This window comes from Herpailurus yagouaroundi, unplaced genomic scaffold (assembly GCF_014898765.1).
Source record: "Herpailurus yagouaroundi ecotype Mexico unplaced genomic scaffold, PumYag 162, whole genome shotgun sequence".
NCBI lineage: Eukaryota > Metazoa > Chordata > Mammalia > Carnivora > Felidae > Herpailurus > Herpailurus yagouaroundi.
In genome coordinates, this window is record NW_024412403.1 from 4704576 (window position 1) to 4731526 (window position 26951).

General features: G+C 53.0%; 1 protein-coding gene across 1 annotated transcript in view; it reads right to left on the reverse strand.

Annotated features, from left to right (window-relative positions):
* Positions 1-26951, reverse strand: part of BACE2 (beta-secretase 2) — a 53118-nt gene that overhangs the window by 23293 nt on the left and 2874 nt on the right. Inside the window, exons 2-7 of the mRNA XM_040484970.1 lie at positions 24242-24330; positions 13348-13564; positions 9363-9491; positions 7836-7970; positions 6344-6445; positions 1525-1674 (exon numbers count right to left, since the gene is read on the reverse strand). Coding sequence (XP_040340904.1) covers positions 1525-1674; positions 6344-6445; positions 7836-7970; positions 9363-9491; positions 13348-13564; positions 24242-24330 — 822 coding nt within the window. The remainder of the gene's footprint in view (positions 1-1524; positions 1675-6343; positions 6446-7835; positions 7971-9362; positions 9492-13347; positions 13565-24241; positions 24331-26951) is intronic.

The following is a 26951-nucleotide window of genomic DNA, read 5'->3' on the forward strand; positions in this document are numbered from 1 at the left end:
TGTTCAAAAAACAGTTACTACCCACTAGCCTCCCCGGCCCAGTCATTCCTGGGAAGGAACAAGGTCTTCAGTCCCCTGGTTCTTATCTTCGAGGAATTAATGTAGCTGAGGGAGAACTGTAAGGGTGCGTGCGTGTGCTTTTAAAGAAAACAGAAGTCGAATGAAAAAGGCAGCAGCATAAAACACACCCTACAGACACGACTGCATGCCAGATGAGACGACTAAACAACATGCATTATGAGTCTGAAGGGCAGCCTCACAACGGGTTATTCTGCTCAGCGGAGGGTCAACAAAAGAGGGTTTGTCTGAGTTGGATCTTGAAGGATGGGAAGAATCTGGATATGCAGAGGGAGTAGGGAGGAGAGGGCATTTCAGGCAGGGGCTTGGCAGGAGCAAAGGTTAAGCGATCGGAGCGAGCACAGAGCCCTAGAGGACGGTGACCGGTGAGTGGTGGGTCGAGGGCGTAGCAGGGCGCAGGCTGGAGGGCGAGGAAGGGCCCAGCGAGGCCCAGAAAGCCACCGGGAATGAGGAGTCAGTACGCACGGAGCGGGGACCCACTGATGGCTCACGGCAGGCAGAGCAGGCTCAGAGCGGCCACAGAGAAGATTACGTGGCAACGTTTTTAGGAGAGAAAGAAGGGGGCTGGGGTACCTGGAGGGCACTTGGGAGGTTCCCGAAGGGGGACCAGAGCGAGAGCCAGAGAGAGATGGAGCAGGGCACAAAATGCTGTTTGATTAGAAGCTTAGGAAGAGGAGGGGGCGCCTGGGGGGCTCAGTCGGTTGAGCGTCCGACTTCGGCTCCGGTCATGATCTCACGGTTCGTGGGTTCGAGCCCCGCGACGGGCTCTGTGCTGCCAGCTCGGAGCCCGGAGCCTGCTTCACGTTCTGTGTCTCCCTCTCTCTCTGCCCCTCCCAAGCTCATGCTCGGTCTCTCTCTGTCTCTCAATAATAAACATTACAAAAATTAAAGTAAAAAAAAAACACAAAAAACCACCAAAAACCAAAACGCGTACTGGTGCTTTGGTGGATACTGCAAAAATGTCCTCAATTCCCGACCTTCCCTTGATGCCAGGCCCTTGCGATGGCACTGTGCAGCCCTCCCGTTGGGAGGTGGGCGCACTTCCCCCGCCCGGGCCCCCAGGGGCAGCAGTGCACGGGAGGTGATGGCCAGCTGTGCGCCTGCTCCGGGGGCTCCTGCGTGTCTCCCCTCTCTCTCTGAGCCCCGCCACCCCCGTGCGTCAGCCACTGGACGGTGGGAGCCACTAGACTCGTGAGTGAGGCCACCCTAGACCACCCAAGCGAGGCCCGGCCAAGCACGCCAGCGAGCCTGCGGAGACCAGGCAACCCGCCCAGACTCACGCACGCGGACAGGGCTGCTGGCTTTTGCGGTCACCTGTCACACGGCATCACCGTGGCGATCGACACCCCACACAGACGTGCTATCTGTACCGGCACGTCCCGCACCAAGTGCCTGACTTGCGCACGGGACACGCTCCGGGAGAAAAGCACACGGGCCGGTTCGTACCTGAGGCAGGATGGTTAGGCGGAACGATCGGCTGGAGTTCTCGTCTCTCAGGTAGATGGAGATTTTAGGGAAGTAAGACCAAGGCGTCTCAGAATTCGTCCAGCAAGCCAGCTGGGACCCGGTCCAGAAACCATCAGAGAATTCTGGAATCTGGACAGAAAGAGAGCACGTGAGAAACCATGACTCGTCTGGCGCGTCAAGAGGAAACCGCTCCCAGCTCTCCGCATCCCCTCGCCAGATGCCCGTGGCGGTAAACAACGTTTCCTCGGGACGGCCTGGCCGAGACAGCAGTCTTCTGGAAGGCGAGCGGTGATGACGAATCCCCAGCTATTAAGATCCCCCAGGCACACGGAGTCCTTACAGTCCACACGGAGTCCTAAGTATCAGGCGCTGTTCCGAGCCCTCTGCAGCAGTAATTCCTTGAATTCTCAAAAAACCCCACCAGCACCGTATCACCCCACCCCACCCCCCAGCACTTTATGGGTGAGGAAACCGGAGCACAGGTGAAGTAACGCGCCCAGGGTCACAGCGGTGGCCAACGACCCTTTAGAAGAGAGAACCTTCCGAGCCTTTCGGGCATCGCCTCTCCTTTGAACTCCAAGCGCGGAACTCATCCCGGGGCGCAGCCCTGTGGGGGGGCTCTCTGCTCTCCGGCGATATCGTTCTGCTCCTCCAGACATGAGCTCAGACGCCCTCCTGTCCGGGAAACCCTCCCCACCATGCTGCTATCCCGTCATGCAGCTCTCCCCCTCGCTCTTTCTTCCTGCGGTGGTTAGAATTTGACATTCGTTGGTGGAAGTGCCGAATTTCTGTTTCCTGCACCACAGTCTGAGTCCTTTAAGGACAGAGGCCTGCTGTCTGTCCCACCTGGCAGTTCTAACACCGGGCCCCCAGGAGAGACTCAGGAAGTATTTGCGGGAAAAGCGAACAGCCAAGGCCACACAGCGTCCACCTGGGCCTCCCGCCCTGGGTCTGGATGGACAACGCCACCGGCACATGCCCACCAGTTGCCGAGTCCACAAGTCAAACGCAACTAACTCCCATCAGCTCACCAGGGCGAGCGTAGGTTCCGGAGGACATCTACCCGCACCTGCCAGCTCAAAGAGGGGAGAACCGTGCCGGGTGTGCCTCTTCGAAAACGGCCGGCAGAGCGAGGGCCCAGCTCAGGTCAGAACGAGAGAAGTGTGCGACAGGAAGAGCTCTAGGAGTGTATGTGACAGGAACAGATCTAGGAGAGCCTGGGACAGGGGCACAGCTGGGACTGAGTGTGATGGAGCAAAGGCAGGAGGGCAAGGGAGGGGGCGGGGCCAGGAGGGCACGGGAGGGGCGGAGCCCGGAGGGCATGGGAGGGGGCGGGGCCAGGAGGGCATGGGGGGGGGCTCAGCTAGGAGAGCACCGACTTGGGAGTAACAGGTGCCTGTCACTGGGGAGACAGTGGGGAGAGAGCATCTCCAAGAAGCTGAGCTGAGCTAAGGGCGGGGGTGGGGGGCCGGCACGAGATGTGTCTGAGGGAGGACGGGCAGAGAAGCTGCCTCAGTGGGTAAAACCGAGGTCAGCAGTGGAGGCTGGCGGGGCGGATCGGAAGGAACAGAGGGGAGACAGAGGAAATGATGGCGCCCTGGCATCTTCACCAGACCATTAAGAGAGATCTGAGCTTTGTGGCAAGCCAGTAAGGTGTCCAAGTGGGATTTGCACAGGCCGCTGGTTCTTGAGTCTCAACTCCAGGGGGCGGGCCTGGCTAGAGTCACCAATGGGTGGTGATGTGGCGTAGATGGAATCCCTCCGAGAGAACACAGGGAGAAGGGAAGGGCCTAGGACCCACCCTGGATCAGGCTGGCAAAGGAGACCCCATGAAGAGGGTGCAGGGACCAGAAGTCCAGGAGGAGGGTGTTATGGAAGCAGAGAGGAGGTAAGACAGGTAAGCAGGGATGGTGTGCGGGCCAATCGGGGCAAGAACTGAGAGTTGCTGCACAAACCCCGAGTGCCGTGTACTACAGGACCACACCCGGCAGGCGCAAGCCCCCCTCCACCCCGTCCTGGGCCACACAGTGGGGAGAAAATGCCCCAAAGTTTCTCGTCCTCCCACGGAACATCCATCATGAAACTTCGTGACTGATCTGTACAATTTCTAATGTTGGCGTTAATATATTTTCACCTTTTATAAAAGTTAAGTCGAGTTGAACTGTGTATCAGAGGGCAGAATCCCCTGCCAGAGGAGCCGAGAAGGGTGGGGCTGTCATCTGCTGGACCCAGGGATGAGCTAAGACAAGGGCGGCCGGGCCTGCACCCGGGGAAGGGGGCCCCACGTCAGTGCTGGGAGCGACACCGATGTGCAGACGGAGGGATCAGGCCCAGGGGGGTGCCCAGTAACTCACCTAAGGGGAATAGCTCTGAATCGGATGGGGGACCATCCACCTCCAAAGAGGTGTCTGTGAGTCCAAGGGCCTCCCGGAAGGCTAAGCCACGTGTCCTCGGGGGACAGTTTTGACCCTCAGATCACAGAGTTTGGGGTCAGAAGTCATCCGCAAGCAGGTATCGTCCCGCTTCTGGATTTTACAGATGGGGAAGCGCTGGGCAGAACACAAGGGCACTTCACCTAGGGGGACGGGGAGCCCAGGTCTCTGCCATACACAGAAGTCCCCATGAGGCTCCTCTCAAATTACGGACCTATAAACCACGCATTCCTAAAATCCCAGCTGAACAATCCAGGCCACGAGCCCAACATCTGCACCGCGTCTAACTCCCCAAAGCCGGCCATTTCCCGGGGCGCTTGGGTGGCTCGGTCGGGTAAGCGTCCGACTTCAGCTGAGGTCATGATCTCGCGGTTTGTGGGTTTGAGCCCCACGTCGGGCTCTGCGCCGATGGCGTGGAGCCTGCTTGGGCTTCTCTCTCTCTGCCCCTCCCCCACTTGTTGCGCACTCTCTCTGTCTCAAAACTAAATAAACTTAAAAAAAAAAAGAAGTCAGCCATCCCCTTAACTGGAAAGAAACCCTACGCCACGACAGGCAAGAACACTGGCCATCTGTGGTCCACGTGCGCTGACCCAGGGACCCCGTCTGCCCTCCCTGGACTTTCTCGGCCCAAGACAGAGAGCCTGCCCGGGTCCTCCCCTCCCTGACACAGGCTCTGAGGTCACAGGGTAATTTTAGACAAGGCAAACACGTTCTGTAATCTCATTCCTTCTACCTCCTGCTTTTCTCACAAAGTCCGTCGCCGCTGAACGGGGGCTGTGACGCCGTCTGGGGTCCCAGCGCCTAGCAGGCGTGGCCCGCTCTCTCCCCGCGGGGCTCACACAGGGGCTGGGGTCGTGAGCCCCGCACAGGCCGGGGCTGGCCACAGGCTGGCTGGGGTCACACGTACACACGCATCGAGCATTTCTGCAGGATAAGCCCGAACACATTTGCGGCCCAGAATACTCCGTCTGAAGAGGCTCATGTCAGGTCTGCTGAGGACATTTTCACTACTGAAGAAAATCAGCATATGGCTCCTTATTTTAAGCATGGTCTGATTTTCAGCCAGCGTTCTGAATTTAGGGCACTAAAAACTTTACTTGCCACTTTTTTCTGATTCAGCAGATACGAGACAAGAGAGGAGCTTTACTCTGGCTTTTGACCGCTGCTGCCTGGAAATCCTCTCAAACTCAAAAAGGGCCTCGGCCCTACGTCTGTTTCACGACCCCTCTTCGTCCTCTCGGATCACCTGCCGCTCTTCCCATGACGGTCTCGGACTCTTGAAGTCTGGTTCAGGACAACCAAAAGCCCCGTGCTCCTCCCCATGCTTCTGCGAGAAGCTGTCACAAAGCAGCTGCTACGCATGTTCCGGTCACTGGTTCTTCGAATCCGGCCAGTGGAGCAGTGGGACGGTCAGGCCAGCATTCGTTCAGGAGAAAGACTCTGGGTGGGAGACGCGCGCTTTTGGTGACCTTGCAAGCGTGGCCCTGTGCAGACAGAGGCTTATGAAAACACCCAAGAAGCTGAGGGAAACGTTTGGCACGCGTCCGAACAAGGAGCAGCAGCGGCACCGTGGTTTGAACATGAAACAGAGGCCTCCCCTCCCCGAGCATCACCGTGTGGAGGCTTTCTACCTCGGCCCTCACGACAGCCTGGCGACGAGGGCATGGAGACTCCGAGGGCCCAAATCCCACCCCGGGCACCTAGCTACAGTCGAGCTCATCAGACCCCTGAAGCTGTGCCCTTCCCCAGTCAATGCCTTTGGTCCATCCCGTTGCCCCGAACCAACTGGAAATTTGGAGCCATACTGGAACACCCGTCAGCCAGTTCTCCAAAATGCATGCCACCCTTGGCCGTGGTTTTAATCATGATTACGCGGGCTTGATTTTGATTGACCTTCATCTTCTGTGAATCACATTCTTTTACAGAAGTAAGGAATTAAAATTCCAGCACAGCTTGGATGAAGGCCAAAAAAAAAAAAAAAAAAGAGTACAATTTTTGGTTTATTTGTTTTCTTTACAGGCTGCAAATATATCCTTGGTCTACAATGTACTTTAATATAGAGTATTACCAAGTGGATTTTTTTTTCTTAGATTAAAAAAAAAAAAGTCCTATACCCACTACACTATTATTTGAAACACTAAACAGCATTGCACCTTCAAATCCAAGTCCTCTGAGGTTAAAGTGAAGAAATTCTTTGCTGGTTAAGAGTAAGACTGTGAACTTAATAAGTCATAGTTAAAAAAAAAAAAAAAAACCCAACCCCTCAAAATCCTCGGATGACGACTACTGGAGTACAAAGCAGTACCCCTCAGCACGTGGTCATGACCTGGCGGTCCCCGAGATTTATCAGCGCCCCGAGGACTCACCAGAGACGTGCGGGCCACGGCTTCAACAACCGCATCAAACACCTTCTGGGGCAGGCGCAGAAGTGTGGTGCCGCTATCCACGATGGCTTTGTCTGCATTGTACTAGAACAGAGGAGAGTTGGCGGGGAAAAGGCACAGACATGAAACTCCATAATCGATGCGTGGCTGCAGCCTGCTATTGCTGTCATTGCTACATACGCATTCAGGCAGCAGTGGTCCCTCACTGGTGGCTAAATTCCTTTCCTATTCTTGGAACTTGGACACCAGCCCAAATGCTCACTTCCCGGATAAGGAAACTGAGGCCAGGAAAAGGAAGTGACGTGACCGCCGTCCACAGCTCTCTCCATGCAGAAATTCCCCCATTTGGGGGCGCTCAAATGTCCTTGGAGGAGCCCCCGAGGGCAAAGACCCACTTGTCTTTCCAGACGGGCGCGACATGTTAATTACCACGTATACAAATCCTACAAAGTCAAGTGTTATCCCACAAATGGAGAAAGAGAAGGACAGAGAGTCTTTATTTAACAGACACCCGCTACCTGCATTTGACGGAAGCACAGCCACGGTCAGGAAAAGGATCTCACACCCACATGTGGAATTTGTATTTTATTGTAGGCCCTCCCATTTGGTTCTACCGCTGGATTCTTTAATGGCAGATAAGGGTCTCTGACGACAAACCCGGCTTTGGGGCCTATCGCAGTGCAAGGGAGCACCGCTTTATCGAGCTCTGACGGGTGTGCGTTTGGGAACTGGTGGCAGAAGGCACAGACCGTAAGGAAGCGATGGCAGGTGGGGATTTAATGAAATGCTGTGGTTTTTATAAACCATTCTGAAAGCTCGTTTGGTTTTGTATTTTTCATCCTGAACATTCTACAAACCAGGCCAACCTCGTCACGTTGTCCTCCTCATAATGCCATCGTGGCCACAAAGGAGCCAAACGCAGACAGGGTGTGAATACGGCTCATACGTGACTTGGTGCCCCAGCTCTACACGTGTGCCTCCCGCGAGGACAGGCGAGGTGCGCCCCCTCGAGTGACAGCTGGGTGATGGGGAGGGCGGGGGGGGGGGGGGAAATGGGGGATTAAGCTGATGATCTGGGTTTCATTTTGTTTATTTCCCGCCCCCCCCCCCCGCCGCCCCCCGGCCGCCTTTCCCCGTCGCACTGACGAAACCTGCTTATTCCATTCTCTTCAACACAGTCCAGTCACCAGCAGGCCCAGACGAACAGTGAAAGACGTGGCCCTTGGGACAGTCCTCCGCACACACCATTTTATGCTAATTTTCCCCTGCGAAGCCAAGTGACTGGAAGGAAACAAATTTTCTGGAAGGAGGAGTTCATTATCATACACAAAGGCCCTGTAACTTTTAATGTAATGAATCTATGATTTATCTTGTAACGTAACGGACCTTCTATTTTTCTGTTCGGGTCCCAGCGGTAGTATTTAAGCGACCCAGCCACACAGGGGTAGACACAAAGAGATCACGGTGCAAATACCTCTCTGCAGTCCAGATTAAGGCTCTGGCCTCCAATTTCCAATTTCAGAATTTCTATCTGGTAATACCACTCCTCCTTAATAGGGGTATACCAGATGTCTCCTTTGTACAAACTTGGTTCAATTCCACCCAGGACCTGAGAAGAAAAATATTTACGGGGGTAAGAAAAAATACGTAGGCATAGCAACACATTACACAGAGAAAGCATGCGATCAGAAGGTGAATCCTCACTGGGATCAGTACCTTCACATTATTGTGATGTTACAAAACAGATAGATATGCTTGAAAATTAAACAGGGAACGTTTGGGGGCCATGTATCCAAAGGTCCAACAATATCATACCCTAGTTTAATCGAGATGCTCTCGGGGTTTCCATTATGTAAAGGAAGTACATACAATTTAGCCTTATGGTCTCGAGACTTCGCTTCCTCCAAACACATGAAGCGAAATAGTTAACTGCGTTGATTGACGGAATTTAGTTCCTCAGAGGACTTAGACTTACTGTCTTACAATTGTGCGTGGAAAGCAGAACAAAAGAGCTTCCCTACCCAAAACTGCATGCTGTCAAACTATAAAACATTGCCCCATGAATCCTAGGCTGCCCTCTGTCCAGAAAAGGGGGTACATAAGGTATTAAGATCGTGTGTACTTGGGACGCCTGGGTGACTCAGTCGGTTGGGCGTCCGACTTCAGCTCAGGTCATGATCTCACGGCCCATGAGTTCGAGCCCCGCGTCAGGCTCTGTGCTGACAGCTCGGAGCCTGGAGCCTGCTTCGGATTCTGTGTCTCCCTCTCTCTCTGCCCTTCCCCCACTCACGCTCTGTCTTTATCGAAAAATGAATAAACGTTAAAAAAAAAAAAAAGACTGTGTGTACTGTTAGCAAACGAAAGCAACTGGGCTTGCTTCGATTAGAGGGGTTGTGGGCACGTGCCCTGAGGTGCCCTTCTTGTACATCGTCCCTGTCACCTCCTGCTTTAGACATCGGGGTGCAGGGCTCATTGAGGGGACGCCCAGGCCACAGCATATCCACAGCGCTGATGGCTTTGATCTGTCTAATAGAAAGCTTTCCGCTGTGTGCGCACGTGTGCGCACAGAGAGACAAAGGATATGCAGGTGTGCCTGTCTCCCCACCGCACTGATGACATCACCAGCATTTCCCTCTGCTTCCCCAAGGCAGAGAAAAGCCCGCTCACCGCACCCCCTACGGTTCCTCACCTGCCCCTCCCCAACCCGCCAAAAACTGTTACCCTTCAAAGAAAAAAAAAATTTTTTTTAAGAAGCTTTAATGGATTTGGGGGAAGCAATGACAATCATCAGCGTTTGGATGGCAAGGTAATTAGGAAAGATAAAAATAATTCCCAATTGCATCCATTTTCTAAAGGTTCTAGAACAAAGGTTATCGAAATTCCACAGGACTTCTGCATGCGCCCACGTCTACTATTCCTATCAGGGTGTCAATGAAACAGAAAAAACTGCCCGATTGATTTGTGATTTTTTTCCCCCCCTTTAAGACTAAAAGATACCCACAAGACTACCTCCGTTGGTACCGGATCCAGCGACGGGCAGTCCCGCCCCACACATCTGCATGGAGAAGACGTTGGGGATACTTGCTTGTGCCACCAGAGAATCAAAGAATGTCTCCAGGGAACTTGACGGCTGTAGGAGGGAAAACGATGATGGCACAGATGAGTGACCCAAAGCAGACACCACGCGTGACGTACCAACCATTTTCCTAATTCGTCTCATGGCTAAACCACAAACAAGCTGCAGTAATTCACAAAAGCCTACAACAGACTTCCCACCAGGCGGCATTTTCCCCGCTGGAGCGGCTCTGTTGTAAAAATAAGACAGCATTTCTAAAATTGGAGCGATACGGTAGATCAGCGAGGCCCCTGCGCGGGGACGGCACGCAAAAAGAAGAGGGTAGCTGTAGAGCAACCATGACGCCGTCTCACTCGTCACCACGACCTTCCGGGAGGCAGGGGTGAGACGTGGAAGTAGGTCGCCGAGATGGGCGGTGAACTCTAATCATGGCCATCTCAGAGTAACAAGAGAGCGGTCTCCAGGTGCGGCCTTTGTGGCTTCAGAAAACGTCACTCACTCCTTTCAGCCACGGTCGTCTGGCGCGCCGCGAGACATCTCTGATCACAGCACCCACTGAACGCCGGGGAGCAGGAAAGCAGCAGGGAAGGGACAGTCCTGGGATCCTCAGGTTGAAAAGCCCCTATTCCCTGCTGGGCCCAAGCGGCCCGTGCCTCCCTCCCCGTGGAGCTGGCAGTCACTTGGGCACCCCCAAGTCTCCAGGACTCAGAGGAAGAGGCACGGTGTGCGAGCAGCTCTGAGCTGGGGGTGGGCCTCCCCCTGGTGGTCTCAGGGCAGGTCAGGGACCTCCGGGCAGATTTTTGACAACTGGGAGATACCAATCACTTGGAGTTGTTAGTTTCTTAAGTTTATTTCTTTTGAGAGAGAGAGAGAGAGAGAGAGAGAGGGCAAGCTGGGGAAGGGCAGAGAGAGAGGGAGAATCTCAAGCAGGCTCCACAGGGGTCAGCACAGAGCCCGACGCGGGGCTCGAACCCACAAACCGTGAGATCATGACCTGAGCCGAAACCAAGAGGCAGGCGCTCAACCGACCGAGTCACCCAGGCGCCCCTCGGAGTTGTTGGTTCTTGACGGAAACTCGCCTGTGGTGGCACAGGTGCCATTGGCACATTCTGACCCCCGACGGTCACCGTCAGAACTATTTGCTGCCTGTAAGAATTAAAACTGAAATTCTGGAGGGAGTAGGAGAAGAGCCCGCTGGCAAAGAGAAATCTTCCCACGTATTTAACTCTGTTGTCTCTGGCCTCCTAGTCCTGCTTCCACGACTCTCTGCCAGGAGTCGGCACGATCTCTGTACGCGAGGTGGGCAGAGGACTTGGCATCTGGGTCGATGTCGGAGAGACAAAGTCCCCTCCCGCAGGAGGCCGGGTGTGGTGCTGACCCAGGCCACCGTGCCTCCGGTCACCCACACGGGAGGCAGCGAAGTAAATAAACGCTGCCTGGAACTAAATCCTGGCTCCATCCCTTGCCAGCCGTGTGACTTGTTCCTTTGTTTCTTTATCTGGAAAATGGGAAAATAATAGCCTCCTAGAGCTGTCGTGGGACTCAAATGGGTCCATACGCACAAAGGGCTTGGAATAGTGCCTGGTGCCCGGCAAGGGATCCATTGTTACTCTGTCGAGTCACTTTTCAGAAGGACGGCGCCTCAGGATCCCTCTTGAGGTTTAAAAACATACAGGTGCCAGGATCAACCAAAAGCACCGGATCCAGGAGGCGTGTAGGGGGACCGAGACACCACACGCTGTGGTGGCCGCTGAGTGGCTCGGCCAGTCTCTTCCAGACCCCAATCCAGACTGCGCCGCCTGGCACGGGTCTCCCGCCACGCGCCTCGCCCCACCCATCCCGCGACTGTCTCCCCCAGGCTGGGACGGGACCCCATCGCTGGTAATCTTGGAATTTCACGCACAAAAAGGTCACGTGGGGAGTCCGGACACCCAAAGGGACCCCGGAGTCATTACTTCCCAGGAAGTTTATTATCAACATTGTCAATTCCGGGAAATTCAGCTTCATTCTACCATCCTCCAAATGATCCGCCATGACGCCAACTGGGCACACACCTTTCGCGGTCAATGTCAGGTAAACAGGGAATGGTTTGTCCTTGGTCACGCTGTCAGGGAAATCGTATTTCGGAAGGCAGGTGATTGGGGCGCCTGGGTGGCTCAGTCGGTTGTGTGTAGGACTCTTGATCTCGTCGTGGTTCATAGGATCGGGCCCTGCGTGGGGCTCTGTGCTGACAGCTGGGAGCCTGCTTGGGATCCTCTCTTTCCCTCTGCTCCTCCCCCTCCTCTCTACCTCTCAAAATAAATAAAAATAAACTTAACAAAAAGGAATGTAGGTCAAGAGTCTGCAGGTTTCCCATTAAGCTCCCCACACAGTACGAGAGAAAAAGGGGGCTCCAGAACCCCTCGGGGTCTGCAGAAGGGCTCTGCGCAAGGAAGGTAAGCTTCTCTGACCCTCGGTCTGCACAGCCATAAAATGGGAGAACACGGCCTTCCAAAGTTGGCCTCATGGGGAGGTCTCGAGATTCAAGGGAACCAACATCCTGTGATGTGCCTCACGGGCTGTCTCTCCTTGAGAAGCCACAGGGTTGGGAACCTCCCCCGACCCCTCCCTGCTGCCCCCCCCCCCCCCGGCCCCCCCCCCCCCGCCCCCTGCACCGTTTACTAGTGGGCTTGGGCTGGAATAAACGTCCTTGCAGGGAGAGAAAATAGGCCTCCCCTCCTGGGCCCTCATGGACCACGGGGGGCTCTGCCGTTACTGGGTGGGTAGGTCCCACATGCGTGCGCCTTGTGGTTTCACACTCCGCTCTGGCTCCAAGCCTGGAACTGAACAATGAGCAGGGCAAGGTGCGGTGCCCACAGCAGACTAGGTGGGGTGACCTCCCGCTTTGCTCAGGTGTGCACAGCCCGAGCCCCGGGCACACCCTGGGTCCTAATCTGCTGGCCTCTGGCTCCCTTCCTGGTGGAAATCCCCGGGCCTGTGAGCAAGCCCGCCCCCCCACACTCCTGCACACCAACGTCCCTTCCTTTGGGCCGGCCTGAGTCCAAATGTTTGGAGAACATTCAATTCTGTCCTTCCCATTTTGTGCAGGTTCTGATGCTGAAGAGAGCGAGGGTTCCACGCTTTCCCCCCGCGCCTCCTGGGCCACTGGCTGGCGGTCCCTAGGATGTGCGTTCAGGGCCCACTCGGGCTCTGGGAGGGGGGGCTCCACAGGGGCGTCTGCAGCCACAGCAAGAAAGCACGACACTCTCCTCCGTGGTGGGGAGCCTCCCGGCTGAGGTTCAGGACCTCCTGCAGGCTCCGTGTCTCCACGCGAAGGTGGGAGTTTAATAAATGTCTTTTTGGGGGCGCCGGGGTGGCTTAGTCGGTTGGGCATCCGACTTCGGCTCAGGTCATGATCTTGCACTCCGTGAGCTCGAGCCCCGCATCGGGCTCTGTGCTGACCGCTCAGAGCCTGGAGCCTGTTTCCGATTCTGTGTCTCCCTCTCTCTCTGACCCTCCCCCGTTCATGCTCTGTCTCTCTCGGTCTCAAAAATAAATAAATGTTAAAAAAAAAAAAAATGTGTTTTCTTTTGACCCTACCCGAAGAAAAACCCCTCACCACCATAATTCAAGTGATTCAGGTTCTGTTAACATTTTTACACTGCAGAAGTAAAACAGGCAGAACCAAGACAAAAGAGGGAAAGTAACGCTTTGGGTGTATCTTGGCAGGAAAGTTCGAAGGACTGCACCGTTTACCTTAAGCTTCACAGATGCCCAGAAACACGATGCGCTGTGTGACCACGGTCTGCTTCCACCACGGGAGTCTCACGGACCGCCTGTGCCCCGCGGCCCGGACCCACCCGCCGCCCGTCCGAGCACTGGCCCCAGACGCGTCCCCCCTCTGACTCACCCAGGTCCACGCCGGCCTTACCTTGGCCAGGGCAGCATACGCGAGTCCCAGAATCCCGTTCCATTTGACGCCGGGCAGAAAGAAGTTCTCGGATTCGAAGATGGTGGCAATGTTGACAAGAAATGAGCCATTGAAGCCTTTCGGGATGGTGACCACGTCCTCCCCCACGAAGCCGGTCCAGCTCCCTTGCGTGTACTTCACAGTGACGTCAAAGCCCTTGGAGCGGTACGTGCTGGACCTGGCGGAACACGAGGGAAGGCATCGTATTCGTCTGTGAACCCGCGTGCTGACACGGCGGCCGGTCCCCGTGGCGGAGACCGCTGTGCTAAGCGCCGGGGGGGGCTCTGACGGTCAACTCTTCAGGACTAACAGTGGCCCTGCTGACGAAGCGGCATTTCCCACAAGACACGATCGCTAACGTTTGGGTGGCAGTGGTTCCGTGCCACGTGTGAGGGAGGTACCGGGGTCGACATCTGCCCCTGTGAAGCCAGTAAGTCAGGGGCTTTACTTAACTGGATGAGCCTTTGAAGGCAGAAATCAAACCTGGGCACCTGCCTGGCCCTCTGGCTTCACAGGGGCCCTGCAGTGGCTTCTCTGTGACACAGGGAGGGGCCGCGGGCAGTGGCCCGGGGTTCAGATTCACATGTACAATCAGTGTGAAAATACCAAGTGATCCCCTCCACCTCCACGGCCTTCCTCCTGATGTCACAGGCTCCTTCTCCAGGCTGTCCCCAAGGCTCCAAAGCTCATTATACTCGTACCAAAATATGGGGGATACCAAAACATGAAGGGATTCAGACGATGGTCATGGCAGAGGAGAATCCTGCCCTTGGGGAGACCGACAGTAAACAAACGAATACACAAAATTCCAAGTGGTGATAAAGAGTGTTAAGGACTCTCCAGAGAATAAATCGGTGGGGGGAGGGGGGGGGTTGGCAGTGACGTGGAGGTGACCCAGGCGTCTGCAAAGCAACCACATGTGTGTGAGACATGCACAAAGACAAGGAGCCACATAGGAAGGACATTCGGAAGGGAGGACGGCAGGTGTCAAGGCCCTGTGGTTTCCCAACCTGTAAGGTAATTCTCTTACCCAGCTGAGTTTAAAAACTGCTGATTTACAGCAAAGGACCCAAAGAATGTCTCCAGGCAAATATCTGAGCATTCACACCACACTCACCCTAGGAAAACTGTCCACTTCCTCAGAGAAGTGTCAAATCACCAAACAGATCAGTGGAAAGTGCCCCCATTTGCCTATGGTTTTTATTTCGCTGATTTATCACTGAACACTCAGTCCTTGTTGTAAGATTACATGGACTAATGCAGTCTTGCCTGAGGTCAGGAAGGAAGTTAAATCGAAGATGATATGACCTCTTTTGGGTGGGGGCTGGGATGGGGGGTGGTGCGCACATCTCTTAAGCTTTAAATATATTTGACAGTTTTTTTTTTTTAATTTTTTTTTTCAACGTTTATTTATTTTTGGGACAGAGAGAGACAGAGCATGAACGGGCGAGGGGCAGAGAGAGAGGGAGACACAGAATCGGAAACAGGCTCCAGGCTCTGAGCCATCAGCCCAGAGCCCGACGCGGGGCTCGAACTCACGGACCGCGAGATCGTGACCTGGCTGAAGTCGGACGCTTAACCGACTGCGCCACCCAGGCGCCCCTATTTGACAGTTTTTAATTCGGTAATCGGTAATCGCGCTTCTGAGAATTTGATCCTAAGGAAACGCCCATGATGCAGGTGGAGATTCAGGTACAAAGACAGCCATTATGTTTTATCTATAATAGCAAATGGTTGGAAACAACCTAAGCGCCCAGTAAAAAGGAAACAGTTTAGCGAACCATACTGTATCTCTATGATGGAATATTACATAAAACCGAAACAGACTAAGTCATTTTCAACGACACAGGAATAAGGTACAAGAAAAATGTTGGTGGCTCCCTTGGGTGGTGGGGTTTGTAGGGGAGACTCCCCTTGTTTTTTAGGCCCATCTACAATTTCTGCATACTTCACTTCCACAATCAGAAAAAAAAAGAGTTATTTTTTAAATGTCTGGCAGACACGGGGCACCTGGGTGGCTCAGTCAGTTAAGCATCTGACTCCGGATTTCTGCTCAGGTCACGATCTCGCACTTCGCGGGTTTGAGCCCCGCGTCGGGCTCCGTGCTGACAGTGTGGAGCCTGCTTGGGATTCCCTCTCCCTCTCTCTCTGCCCCTCCCCTGCTGGCATGCGTGGGAGTGCCCTCTCTCTCTCAAATAATGAACTTTACAAACGGGCAGAAGATTTTTGGAGAAATTGGATCTCCGTTAACTTCGTAACGGGATACAAACTGTACAGAATGGCTGCTTTTGATATTTGCCCTCTTAGATCGCTCTGCCATGATCTCTAAGGGGCGGCAGCATTAAGTGACCACCTCGTGTGCACCTGTCTCCTGACAAGGGAGAACACAGAAGAGTGAGGGGGGAGGGGTCCACGCACGCGGAGAACTAGGGGACCCATCAGAAGTCGCACGTGTAAGGCAGTCAGGTCGCTGAGACGCGGGCACCCGAGGGTTGCTGTAACGCCCAGTTTACCGCCAGCACTAATTCAGGTGTGCCTGACGTGTAGCAGGGGCTGCACGCAGCGACGGTGACCCGCAACGAAACCACTGAATTATTCGGGCCCTGCTGACAATCTCGGGTCATTCCTCGAGTCCGCAAATCCACCACTGCTAACGAGAGCGGCTACCTAGGATCCACTCCAGGGTCAGCACACTGTTTCTGGAAAGGGCTGGAAAGCAAGTGCTTTACCTTTGGTGGGTCATGTGATCTGTTCCAACTCCCCAGCTATGCAAATCTAATGAGGACGGAGGCCACAGGCGGTACATAAACAAGGCGCTGTTGTATTCTAGTAACGTTTTATGAACAGAAACACAACAGCAGGTTGGGTTGTAGCCTGCGGGTCCTGGTTTGCCAACTTCCGATCTACAAGATTAATTATCTCGGGCGCCCGGGTGGCTCAGTGAAGCGTCTGACTTCGGCTCAGGGCAAGATCTCGCGGGTTCATGAGATCGAGCCCCGAGTCGGGCTCTCCGCACTGTCAGGGCACAACGTGCTTGGGATTCTCTTCTTCCGTCTCTTCTCTCTCTGCTCTTCTGCTGCTCACGCTCTCTCTCTCTCAAAATAAATGAAAAACTAAAAATTTAGAAATAAAATAAAAAGCCTGCCTTAATAAATGTTAAATGATCAGTTATCTCCCCAAAACCACCTGAAGTACCACAACTGTCTTTTGAGAAGTTGTTTTATTTCCACTGTGCCCAGAGTACAGAACACTTATTAGAATTTGCTAATATCGTCGGAGTCTGAGCCAGCCTCTTACATGTATTTGGCGTGTTTTCTACACTATCCTGACCAGCTTGCTACTCCCCTCATGGGGGAGGCATTCTGGATATTTCAGTGCCACCCGCAGAGCTGAGAGGCAGGTGATGTCACGCTGACTGCGTTCAACCGCTTATTAGCTGTGTGATATGGGCCAGGTTGCTTAACCTCTCTGTGCCTCTGGCTGAGAGGAGACAACATAGCACCACACCTCGTGCGGTGGTTTAAGTTTGAGAAACAAGAGTTAATACTGGAAAGCGTTTAGAACAAAGTCCCTGGGACAGAGCAGGTACGCAACAAAAATAGCTGCCATTATTATAATGATCTAATCACTTGCTATCTTTATTCAATCTAGGAACTACTATTAGAAGAGGTAAGAATTTTTGTTCCCTGAAAACGCTCCTACAGAGTTACTCTTCCTGAATTCCCAAAACGGTCTCATTTGGAAGTCCAGCCATCCCTCGGAAAGGGGGTTAGTCTGTCGAACGGCTTGGTTAAGGTGGTCAGGAGCGGCGGAGGGGGCTTGGTGTCTAAAGGCAGAGTTCTTCTGTGTCCTAGAGAGGTGCAGGCCAACAGAACTGGCCGCAGTGATGGAAATAATACAAATCGGTGCTGTCCAACATGGTAGCCGTAGGGGCCACTGAGTGGTAAATTACGATTACAGGGTGACTGAAGAGGTAAACATTTCACCTAACGTTACGTATTTTCAACAGCCACATGCGGCTAGCAGTCACCCCTGTAGAAAGCACAGCTGTGGACAATGCGAGAAAAAAGTAAATGCATGCTGTCTGAGCTCCCCAAAACGAACCTCAAAGGGCAAACACCTCAGGGATGAATGGTAAGCAACTCTGAGGGTTATGGACACATAGTTTCCGGACTGAATTAAAAAAGAAAAGTCTTCCTCCGTCTTCATGCTCTCACATCCTACTCGTTGGCACTAAAATGCTGTGGCTCTCAAGGGCTCCGCTCACTAATTAGCGACACGGAGAGAGAACCCCACATTGGCTCCTCCCGTGGCATCCATTCTGGGCGCTCAGAAACCCCAATCGATCAAGGATGCAGTCAGCCAGGAAAAAGTCTGCTCACGGCAATAAAACCCACTTGGAACCGGGGGCACCTGGGTGGCTCAGCTGGTTGGGCGACCGACTTCAGCTCAGGTCGTGATCTCACAACTCGTGAGTTCGAGCCCCGCATCAGGCTCTGCGCTGACAGCTCAGAGCCCAGAGCCTGCTTTGGATTCTGGGTCTCCCTCTCTCTCTGCTCCTCCCCCACTCACGCTCTGCCCCCCTCTCTCTGTCAAAAATAAACAAACATTAAAAAAAAAAAAACCCACTTGGAACCCAGTTCAGGAGGCATTCTGCCTCTGAGTGTTGCCCGAACACAGGAGTGGAAAGTGAAATCAATGAGCAGAGGAGAAAAGAGCCACAGAACATTGTAGTGTTTTGAAAGAAACCCCCTGTTGTTTTCAGAGGACATAAAAAGAGAAGGTGTAAGGGCAGAATTGAAGAGTGGGGTCCTGAGGTCTGATCTGGTTCCCTTAAACCACTGTACCCCGGGAACGTGGAACCTCCGGAAGATGCAGCCAGGGGCTCTTCTGCCTGTTCGGGGGTTTGGAACCTACCTTTGGGGTTGCTGGGCTGGCCCAAGTGACCAGATACTCCCTTCCCTTCTCTGCTGGCTCTGGGAGTGACCAGACCAGAGTGGGTGGGGCCATTGATGGCCCTCGGGGCTGCTCAGCTAGCCTGTCTATCCTGGAGACTCGTCAACACCCTCAACAGTGGCCAAAGCTTATGGGCTCCAACAGTCCCGTCTGGGACAGGCAAACAATGGGTGGGCTTGAGAAATGATCTAAATCATCAAATGTCCGCATCGTCGCACACGGAGACATGAGGCATTTCTTGGGGGCATCAGGGGTCCAGCTCAGCCTCCTTCAGTTGGTCACCGGTAGTCCCCCAACGTCCTAATTCTACCGACAGGCATCGACTGCTCCTTTGCCACGACTTCCCTGGGGGCTTCACCCCGCATGGAGTATGGGAGGAGGAGACATTTTAATGGAAAGATGTTTAATTTCCAGAAGAGATTAGTAGAAGGTCAGGGGAATGAGTATGTTGGCTCTTTAATCAAGCCAATTGGCCGGAGGCTATTTTATTGGCTAAAAAAGAAGTACATCTAAAGAAATACACAATCTTCTTTTTGCCATGTAGAAATTCATCGGAACGTTTGCCACCATGAAAGGAGGGCTTCTGATGGGAAAAAGCTACACAAATGATTAATGGTAGTCTGACGGCTCATTCCATAAATCAAAGAACTCTTGTCAAAGAACCCCAAGCCAAAGCTCCAATTACTGGGAAATGTTTCAGGAAGCATTAAACCTGAATATCCAAAGACTGGGGGACTTGAATCAGAGGCTGACAAACCCAACCAGGAACCTTATTATAACTGAGGGAGATCAGAGGGACAGGCAAACACAGAAACATCATAGAGCGGGCAGCTACATCTCAGAAAAGAACCCTTTGTCAGAAACTAAGAAGGGAAGGGAGAACGTTCTCTTGGCATCCATCAAATACAATGGGGGAAAGCATACCGTAGGCCAACTGTAAAGTCAGCTCAAAGCAACAGGCAAATTAGTAATACATAATTTACACAGAAAATGCTCCTATCTTTCCAATATTAAATCTGCGTCAAATAGAAGCCTGGGAGAAACATGGCGGGGCGGGGGGCGGGGGGGCACAGAGGAAGGGAGAGAAAAGGACGTTGGCGTAAATCTGAGCGAGTGCGTAACCTGCAGACGCCCGCTGTTAGTAGGGACACCACTGACTGAGCAGAACCGGCCCCAAACTCAGAAATGTGATGCTTCACGGAACAGTCCTCTTAAAAGGCCGGCCAGAGGCCCAAAATGTGGGTGATGTCTTCTGGGTACTGAGAACTTTTCAGCATCACCTGTGAACCAAGAAGGTGCGCTCAGGTCTGGGCGACAGAGCCAGGGGCGTCCCCCGCCCGCTGGTAGGTTCTGTTATCTCTGCTCGTCCACGTGTGGACAGCCCAGGAGACCCTTGAGGGCCCCAAAAGCTGGTAGAGAGCCCTCAGCCCTCCTGGGCTAGTTAGCGGGAGGGAAGGCTTAGCCACCGGGGGAGCTACAGACGTTCTCACGAGTTTCACCTTCAACGAGGCTCAACACCTAAATATGAGAAACAGAAACATCTGCCGCCTGACCACGAACCCGGCCGCAAGGTTAGCGGCGAGGTTAGAAAGACGTGTCTTCCCGAAGCCTGAGACGGGACCACCATCCGACCAAACCGTGAACAAAGCAAAAGGTAAACGAGAAAAGACCCCCGCAGGCTACGGTCGGGTAAATACCGTACACTGTATTTGTAACGTTGCCTGCGACCTACCGCGGTTTCAATAACTGCATGTGCGTGGCAGAAGGGACTGGCTTGCAAAGTGCTCTTTTGGCCTCTATTGATCCCTGGCTGTGGGCGCTTGCCCAAGCCCTACCGTCTACCCACTGGGAAGGGAACACTCATCCACAGGGTTAAATCTGCACACCTGAGGGGCGCTTGGGTGGCTCAGTGGGTTGAGCGTCAGCCTCTTGATCTCAGCTCAGGTCATGATCTCACGGTTCGTGGGTTCGAGCCCCGCGTCGGGCTCTGGGCTGACAGCTCGGAGCCTGGAGCCTGCTTCGGAGTCTGTGTCTCCCTCTCTGCCCCTCCCCTGCTCGTGCTCTCTCTCTCTCTCTCTCTCTTTCAAAAATAAATAAACATTAAAAAAAACTTTTTTTTAAAAAAATTGCACCCTGGAATCTAATGTGAGTACACACATCTCTCAAATGTTGGCTTTACTCTGCTGAACTTTCTCCTACTGTCTCTCATGTCTGCAGATCTGTGATGAAAACCAGAATTACCCCAGGGGAGGAAAGCCACTAAAGACACAGCTGAGCCTCGAATACGAGGTTCAGAGCATAGGGAGTGTGCTGCACATGCGTGTTCTGAGCACAGGGTAGGTGTGGGGACACCAGGTACGTGTCGCGACTACAGCCTGCAGTGTGAAGAAGACAGAGGGCTAAGGTTGCTATGCCACCCAGATACATTTTTTTACGTATTTTTAATACGCATTTGCACTTTCCAGAAACGCAAGTCAACCCGGGGAAGGTGACACTTTTGGGGGAGGGACTTTACCAAGATTCTTCGCCTGTTAAATCATGTCACCAACCCAAGCCGCTCTGGGGGTCTGAGTCCACTTCAACCCTCTTTCTCCCCGTCTGCACTGGCTGCTGCAAGGCCCCCGGGGATGCTCACAGCCTCGTGTGCCCCCACCTCCCAGCCCTCCCACTGCAGCCGACCCAGAGTGTGCACAGACCAAGGTACCGACCACCTCTGTCCACATGACCGCTTTCCATCCTCCCCGTACGGTCCCGGGGCGTCTAGACTTAACACATGCAGGTAAGCGATACTGCCTTTCCAATTCATTCAGGGCATTCCCAAATACTTGCTAGAAAAAGGGGGTGTGCCAGGGCTGAAGGTTCAGGAACTGTTGACCTAGAAGCTTGATCTTGGACAAGTCTCTTGGCCTCCTGGGCCTCCTGTGCTACGTGAATAAAATCAAGGTCTGGACCAAGTCCAAGTCCTGCTCTAGGACGAAACAGTCCAGACTGAGCAGCTGGGGGCAGAGGATGTGGATGGACGGCCCATCAGAAGGGGAAAGGGCAGAGGGTAGCCCCCAGCCCCGTGCACACGCGCATGTGCACACACATACGCCCCCCTGCTGCACATCTGTGGCTACAGCAAAAGCTCTGGGGCACCCACAAGTCTTCTTCTGTCATAAACAGTCACTGGCTGGGAAGTTCGCCCCGGAACTTCAGTAACGACAGGTTCTCGGTGCACGGGGTCGTACACTAAGCCACAGGCTCTTCGAAGGACGGGCCCACGGGGTATCTGGTGGCCCCACGAGGCCTGCCTAGCACCTGCCACCACTGCTCTCCAGCTGTGCCTACAGAGGACCACATCTGTAGTGCCACCAAAATGGAGACCGAGTTGTGGCATCGGGAGAAGACAGGCGGGCACTTCTCCCACACGGGGCGACGTCTCCTGCCTCACTATCGACGCCCACAGTTTTCTGAAGCTTCCCAATTGTTATTTTCCCTCAACCAAAGCTGGGAGAACAGAGACTGCGGACGAGGAAAGTGAGCAGGGAGGCATGTAGAGGACGGGCAGCAGGGCACTGAATGTGGAAGCTCAGGGTCAGGCAACGGCTCACCAGCCTGAAGAGCCAACCGCATTCCCCTTATTCGTTTTCTCTGTTTAAGGTTGAACTTGAGGGTCACAAAAAGAGATGTGAAATCGAAATGTGCATGGCATTTGGGCAGCAATGGCACCCAGAAGACGGCGACTCTGACCCCGTGGGCTCCTCTGGGGCCCAACGCTGCCACGAGGCCCTGGGGGCCGTCCCGGGAGCCCAGCCGGGGCTGCCCGATGCCATCCAGGCTCCACACTGTTCTCAGGTGCCTGCCCCGCAACGGCAGGCTTGGAGCCCTGTCCTCAGACTGAATGTTCTGTGCTCCTTTCTAAGCGAGTCACAGAAGTGGTCCCAGTGAACCACACCTTGACCACCATTGAACTTCGGGACAGCAAAGGTGGCTCTCCGAGCAAGCCCAGGCCGCGGTCCGGAACAGCCTCACGCTGACGCCTGACGCTCCCCTCCCGGCTCGAGCCCCCGCCACATCAGGACTAGAGGGGCTCAAGGACCGTCAGAGGACGGTGTGCTGTCTGCAAACCGGGTGTGACTACAAAAAGGCCAGCTGACTCAGATTTTTATCAAGTCAATGCCAGGAGAAGGCACCACAGCGGATAGGAGAATCCTCCTATGGATTCCCCTGGCAGGAGTTCATACCTGTGTGTACACGCATACCCAGACAAGTACACGACTCACAGGAAAACACACAACCATATACTCACAGCGAGATCGACACATACACAACCGTATACACATATGCAAATACCTACATACACACAGATGTCTACACATGCACACAAGGGACCCACAACCATATGCACGTATGCAAATATCTACATACACACAGATGTCTACAAACACACACACAACCATATACACAAATACATACACAACCATACAAACGTATGCAGGTATCTACACATAACACAAAAACATATGCATACACATAAATATACAATAATCATAGACACGTACAGATACGTACATATACACAGATGTCTACATATACACAATGATACACAGTCATATAGACACATAAATATACACACAACCATATATACATATGCACAGATATCTATACATATACAAATGTATACATATACATACAACCATACACACATATGAATATACACACAGCTATTTACACATCTGCACAGATACCTGCACATATACACAAAGACAATCATATACACATACACAGATATCTACACACCTACATACCCACAGATATATACACAACCATATACACATATACACGAATATACAATCATATGCACAACTATACACACGTATGTAGCTATCTACATATACAAATATTCACATACATAAATATACACACATACATACACAGATATCTATACATATACACAAATATATGCATACACAGATATACACACACCATATGCTCAAATAGACACACAACCGTATACACATACGCACAGATATCTACACACATACAACCATATACACATACACAGATATCTGTGCATCTATATACACACAACCACATACACATACCCACAGATATATACACAACTATATACACATATACACATATATAGAACCATACACACCTACGCAGATATCTACACACACAAATATTTAGATACATATAAATATACACACAATCATACACACACGATATCTACATATACACACATGTCTACACATACACACAACCATATATGCATACACAGATATCTACAAATACACACACAAATGGACATGCAACCATATACATATACACACAAATAGATACACAACCATACACACGTATGCAATATCTACACATACACACAAATACGCACACAATTATATACAAATATCTACATATACAGATGTCTACAAATACAAATACACACAACCACACACACAGACGAGTACATACAGAACCATATACCAATATCTACACCTACACAAATATATACACACAAATACACACAACCATATACACATACAAATATACACACCCATCTACACATACACATATACATACACATAGATATATATACAACCGTATACATATATACACAAATACACACAATCATACAAATGTCCATACATACACAGAAATACGTACACACACAAATATACACACAGCCATATACACAAATGTCTACACAAATAGACGCATGCACACAGGTCTACATATACAGATACCTAGGCATACAAATATACACGCAGATGTCTACACAGACACACGAATACATACATACACAGATCCCCCTTTAAACAACACAGCCTTTCGGCTTCTCTTATGCCAGTGTCTGCTCAGTATTCACGCGGTGCCCCGAAACCCTGCCGCGCCCAGCCACGCGCCCGTCACTCACCTCTCCGTGTCAAAGTACGAGTCTATGTAAGAATGCGGGGCACCTGCCACGGCGAAGTTGCTGCTTCCAGTGTCCACGAGAATCTGCAGCTTTTATTTTGAAGGGGAAAAAATAGAAACTATCAGGTTACTGGAAGAAGGCAATGCTCTCGAAGAATTCTTTCTAAAACTAAGCACCAAGAACAAGGTATTGCTTGGAAAAAAACTTGTATCAATGAGAAATTTGTGTTAAAGGTCGTTATGAAATTGAAATCTGAACAGTCCATTAAGAAGCTAACAGCAGGGAGGGGCACCTGGGGGGCTCAGTCGGTTAAGCGTCCGACTTTGGCTCAGGTCATGATCTCACAGTTTGCGGGTTCAAGCCCCGTGTCGGGCTCTGTGCTGACGTCTCAGGGCCCGGAGCCTGCTTTGGATTCTGCGTCTCCCTCTCTTTCTGACCCTCCCCCACTCACACTCTGTGTGTGTGTGTGTGTGTGTGTGTCTCTCTCTCTCTCGAAAATAAACATTAAAAAAAATTTTTTTAATACACAAACCTTAAAAAAAAACAGAAGCTATTGATGAGATAACCCAGGTGGGTAAGTATTTACCTAGAATTCTCTCAACACTTACACAGCTGCTCTGGGAAAAACCCTCAGTTTTGCCAAATCCAGTGTTTTCCACGCTTCTCTCACTTGACCCCCTCCCTCAGCAGAGTCTTGCCCAGTCAGCCACCCTGTCCTGGAAATACGGACTTCGTTCTGGATTCCGGGACTCTACGCTCCCAGTTTTCCTCTGACTTCCTGCCTGCCCACTTCAGTCTCACTGCTGGGTGCCTCTCCTCTGCCCCGTGTGCGGGAGTCCCCCACAGGTTGGCCCTGCAACCGCCAGGCACCAGCCACACTCGCCCCGTGGCAGCGACCTCATCAGTCTCACGGCTTTGCCCTCCACACGCCCGTGACTCCCCTACATCTCCCACGCGGGCACCCCCAGGCCTTCCCCGCTCAACACCTCCACTTGGATGCCCAACAGCCATCCGTTAGGGGTTGAAATGTGTCCCCCAGAAAGTCACACCGCGATCCTAACCCCCCAGAACCTGTGACTGTGACCTGACTTGGAAACAGGGTCTTTGCGGATGCCATTAAGATGAGGTCATTAGGGTGGCCGTTATCCGACAGGACTGCGGTCCTTACAAGAGGAAAACACCATGTGAAGATACAGACACACAGGAAGAAGGCCAGGGGCCAGGGGCAGAGACTGGACAGAGGCAGGTGCAGCCAAGGGGCACCAGAGACTAACGGCCACCACCGGCAGCCAGCAGACGCAAGGAAGGACTCGACCCAGAGTCCCAGAGGGAGGGCAGGCCGGCCGCCACCCTGACCTCAGACTTCTGGCCTCCAGACTGTGAGAGGAGGCATTTCTGTTTCAGACCACCCAGTCTGTGCTTCACGATGGCTACCCCAGGAAACAAACACACTGTCTCACGTCTGACGTGTCCAGAACCGAGCCCCCGGCACCCCCAGGCCTGCCGCGTCCATAGACTTTGTTGCCATTTTGTTAACGGTGGCTCCGTCGCGTCAGCTCAGGCCAGACAGCGTGGCGACACCTTCACCGCTTCTCTCCCCCATGCCCCACATCCAGACCCCCTCCTCCAGGCTGTATTCCGTGCCTGCCCGTCTCTCATCACCTCTGCTGGGACCAATGTGGCCAGTGGCATCACCGTCTCCCGCCTTTCCCAACCAGCGTCCCCGTTTTCTGCCTCAGTCCGCTCCACCCAGCGGCCACCGTGACGCTACAAAAGTGTAAGTCAGAGTGCACCACCCCCTGCCCTCCCTCGGCTCGACAGCCTCAGTCCTCACACCGGCTGCCAAGTCTCCGGCGCCCCGACTTCACTCCACCCCCACCATGCTGTTCCGTGGACATTCCAGACTGGGGCCGTCCCTGCCCCCCGACCCGCTGCCTGTGCCAAAGTGGACTGCCCTCCCGGGGGGACCCGGAATGCGGTGTGCCCTCCTGGGGGGAACCGGGACACGGAGTGCCCTCCCGGGGGGACCCGGGACACAGAGTGCCCTCCCAGGGAACCCGCAGTGCACATCCCCCCATGTCCTCCAAGGCTTTACTCAACGGGCACCTCTCAATGTACCCTTCTGAATGGCAACTCCCTGCCTCTGCTGGGCACCCCCTTCCCTTCCTCCCTCTGCTCCCATGATGCTCATGCCCTCCTGGGGTCACAACAGCAATGGCAGGCATCTAGCAGCACCTACTATGTGCCAAGGACTCGGCACCTACTATGTGCCAGGGACTCCTTACAGTGCTGCATAGACACTAACATGCTGAACCCTCACAAGGGCCTTCTGAGGGCAGCGTCGACACCCTTATTCACAGATAGGGCAAGCAGGTGCAGAGGGGCTGACCAACCTGGCCACGCACGGGTGTGTGCGTGGCAGGGCCGGGTCTGAACCCACGCCGTCTTACTCCAAACACATTATTTTAACCCACCTACCCACTTCCTGGCTCTAGGAGCTAGCCCTAGAGTGTGAGCTCTCAGGCGGGGATATGTGCTGTTTTGTTCGCTGCTCTGTCCCCGTGCCCGGAACGGGGCCAGGCACAGAGCAGACGCTCAAACATGTGTTGGGCGAACAGCTAAATGATTCTCAAAGGTTAAAAAAAAATCAAAGACACCAACTTTTCCTTTGAAAGACAATACAGATTCGGGAAAAAATAAACAAGGTGCA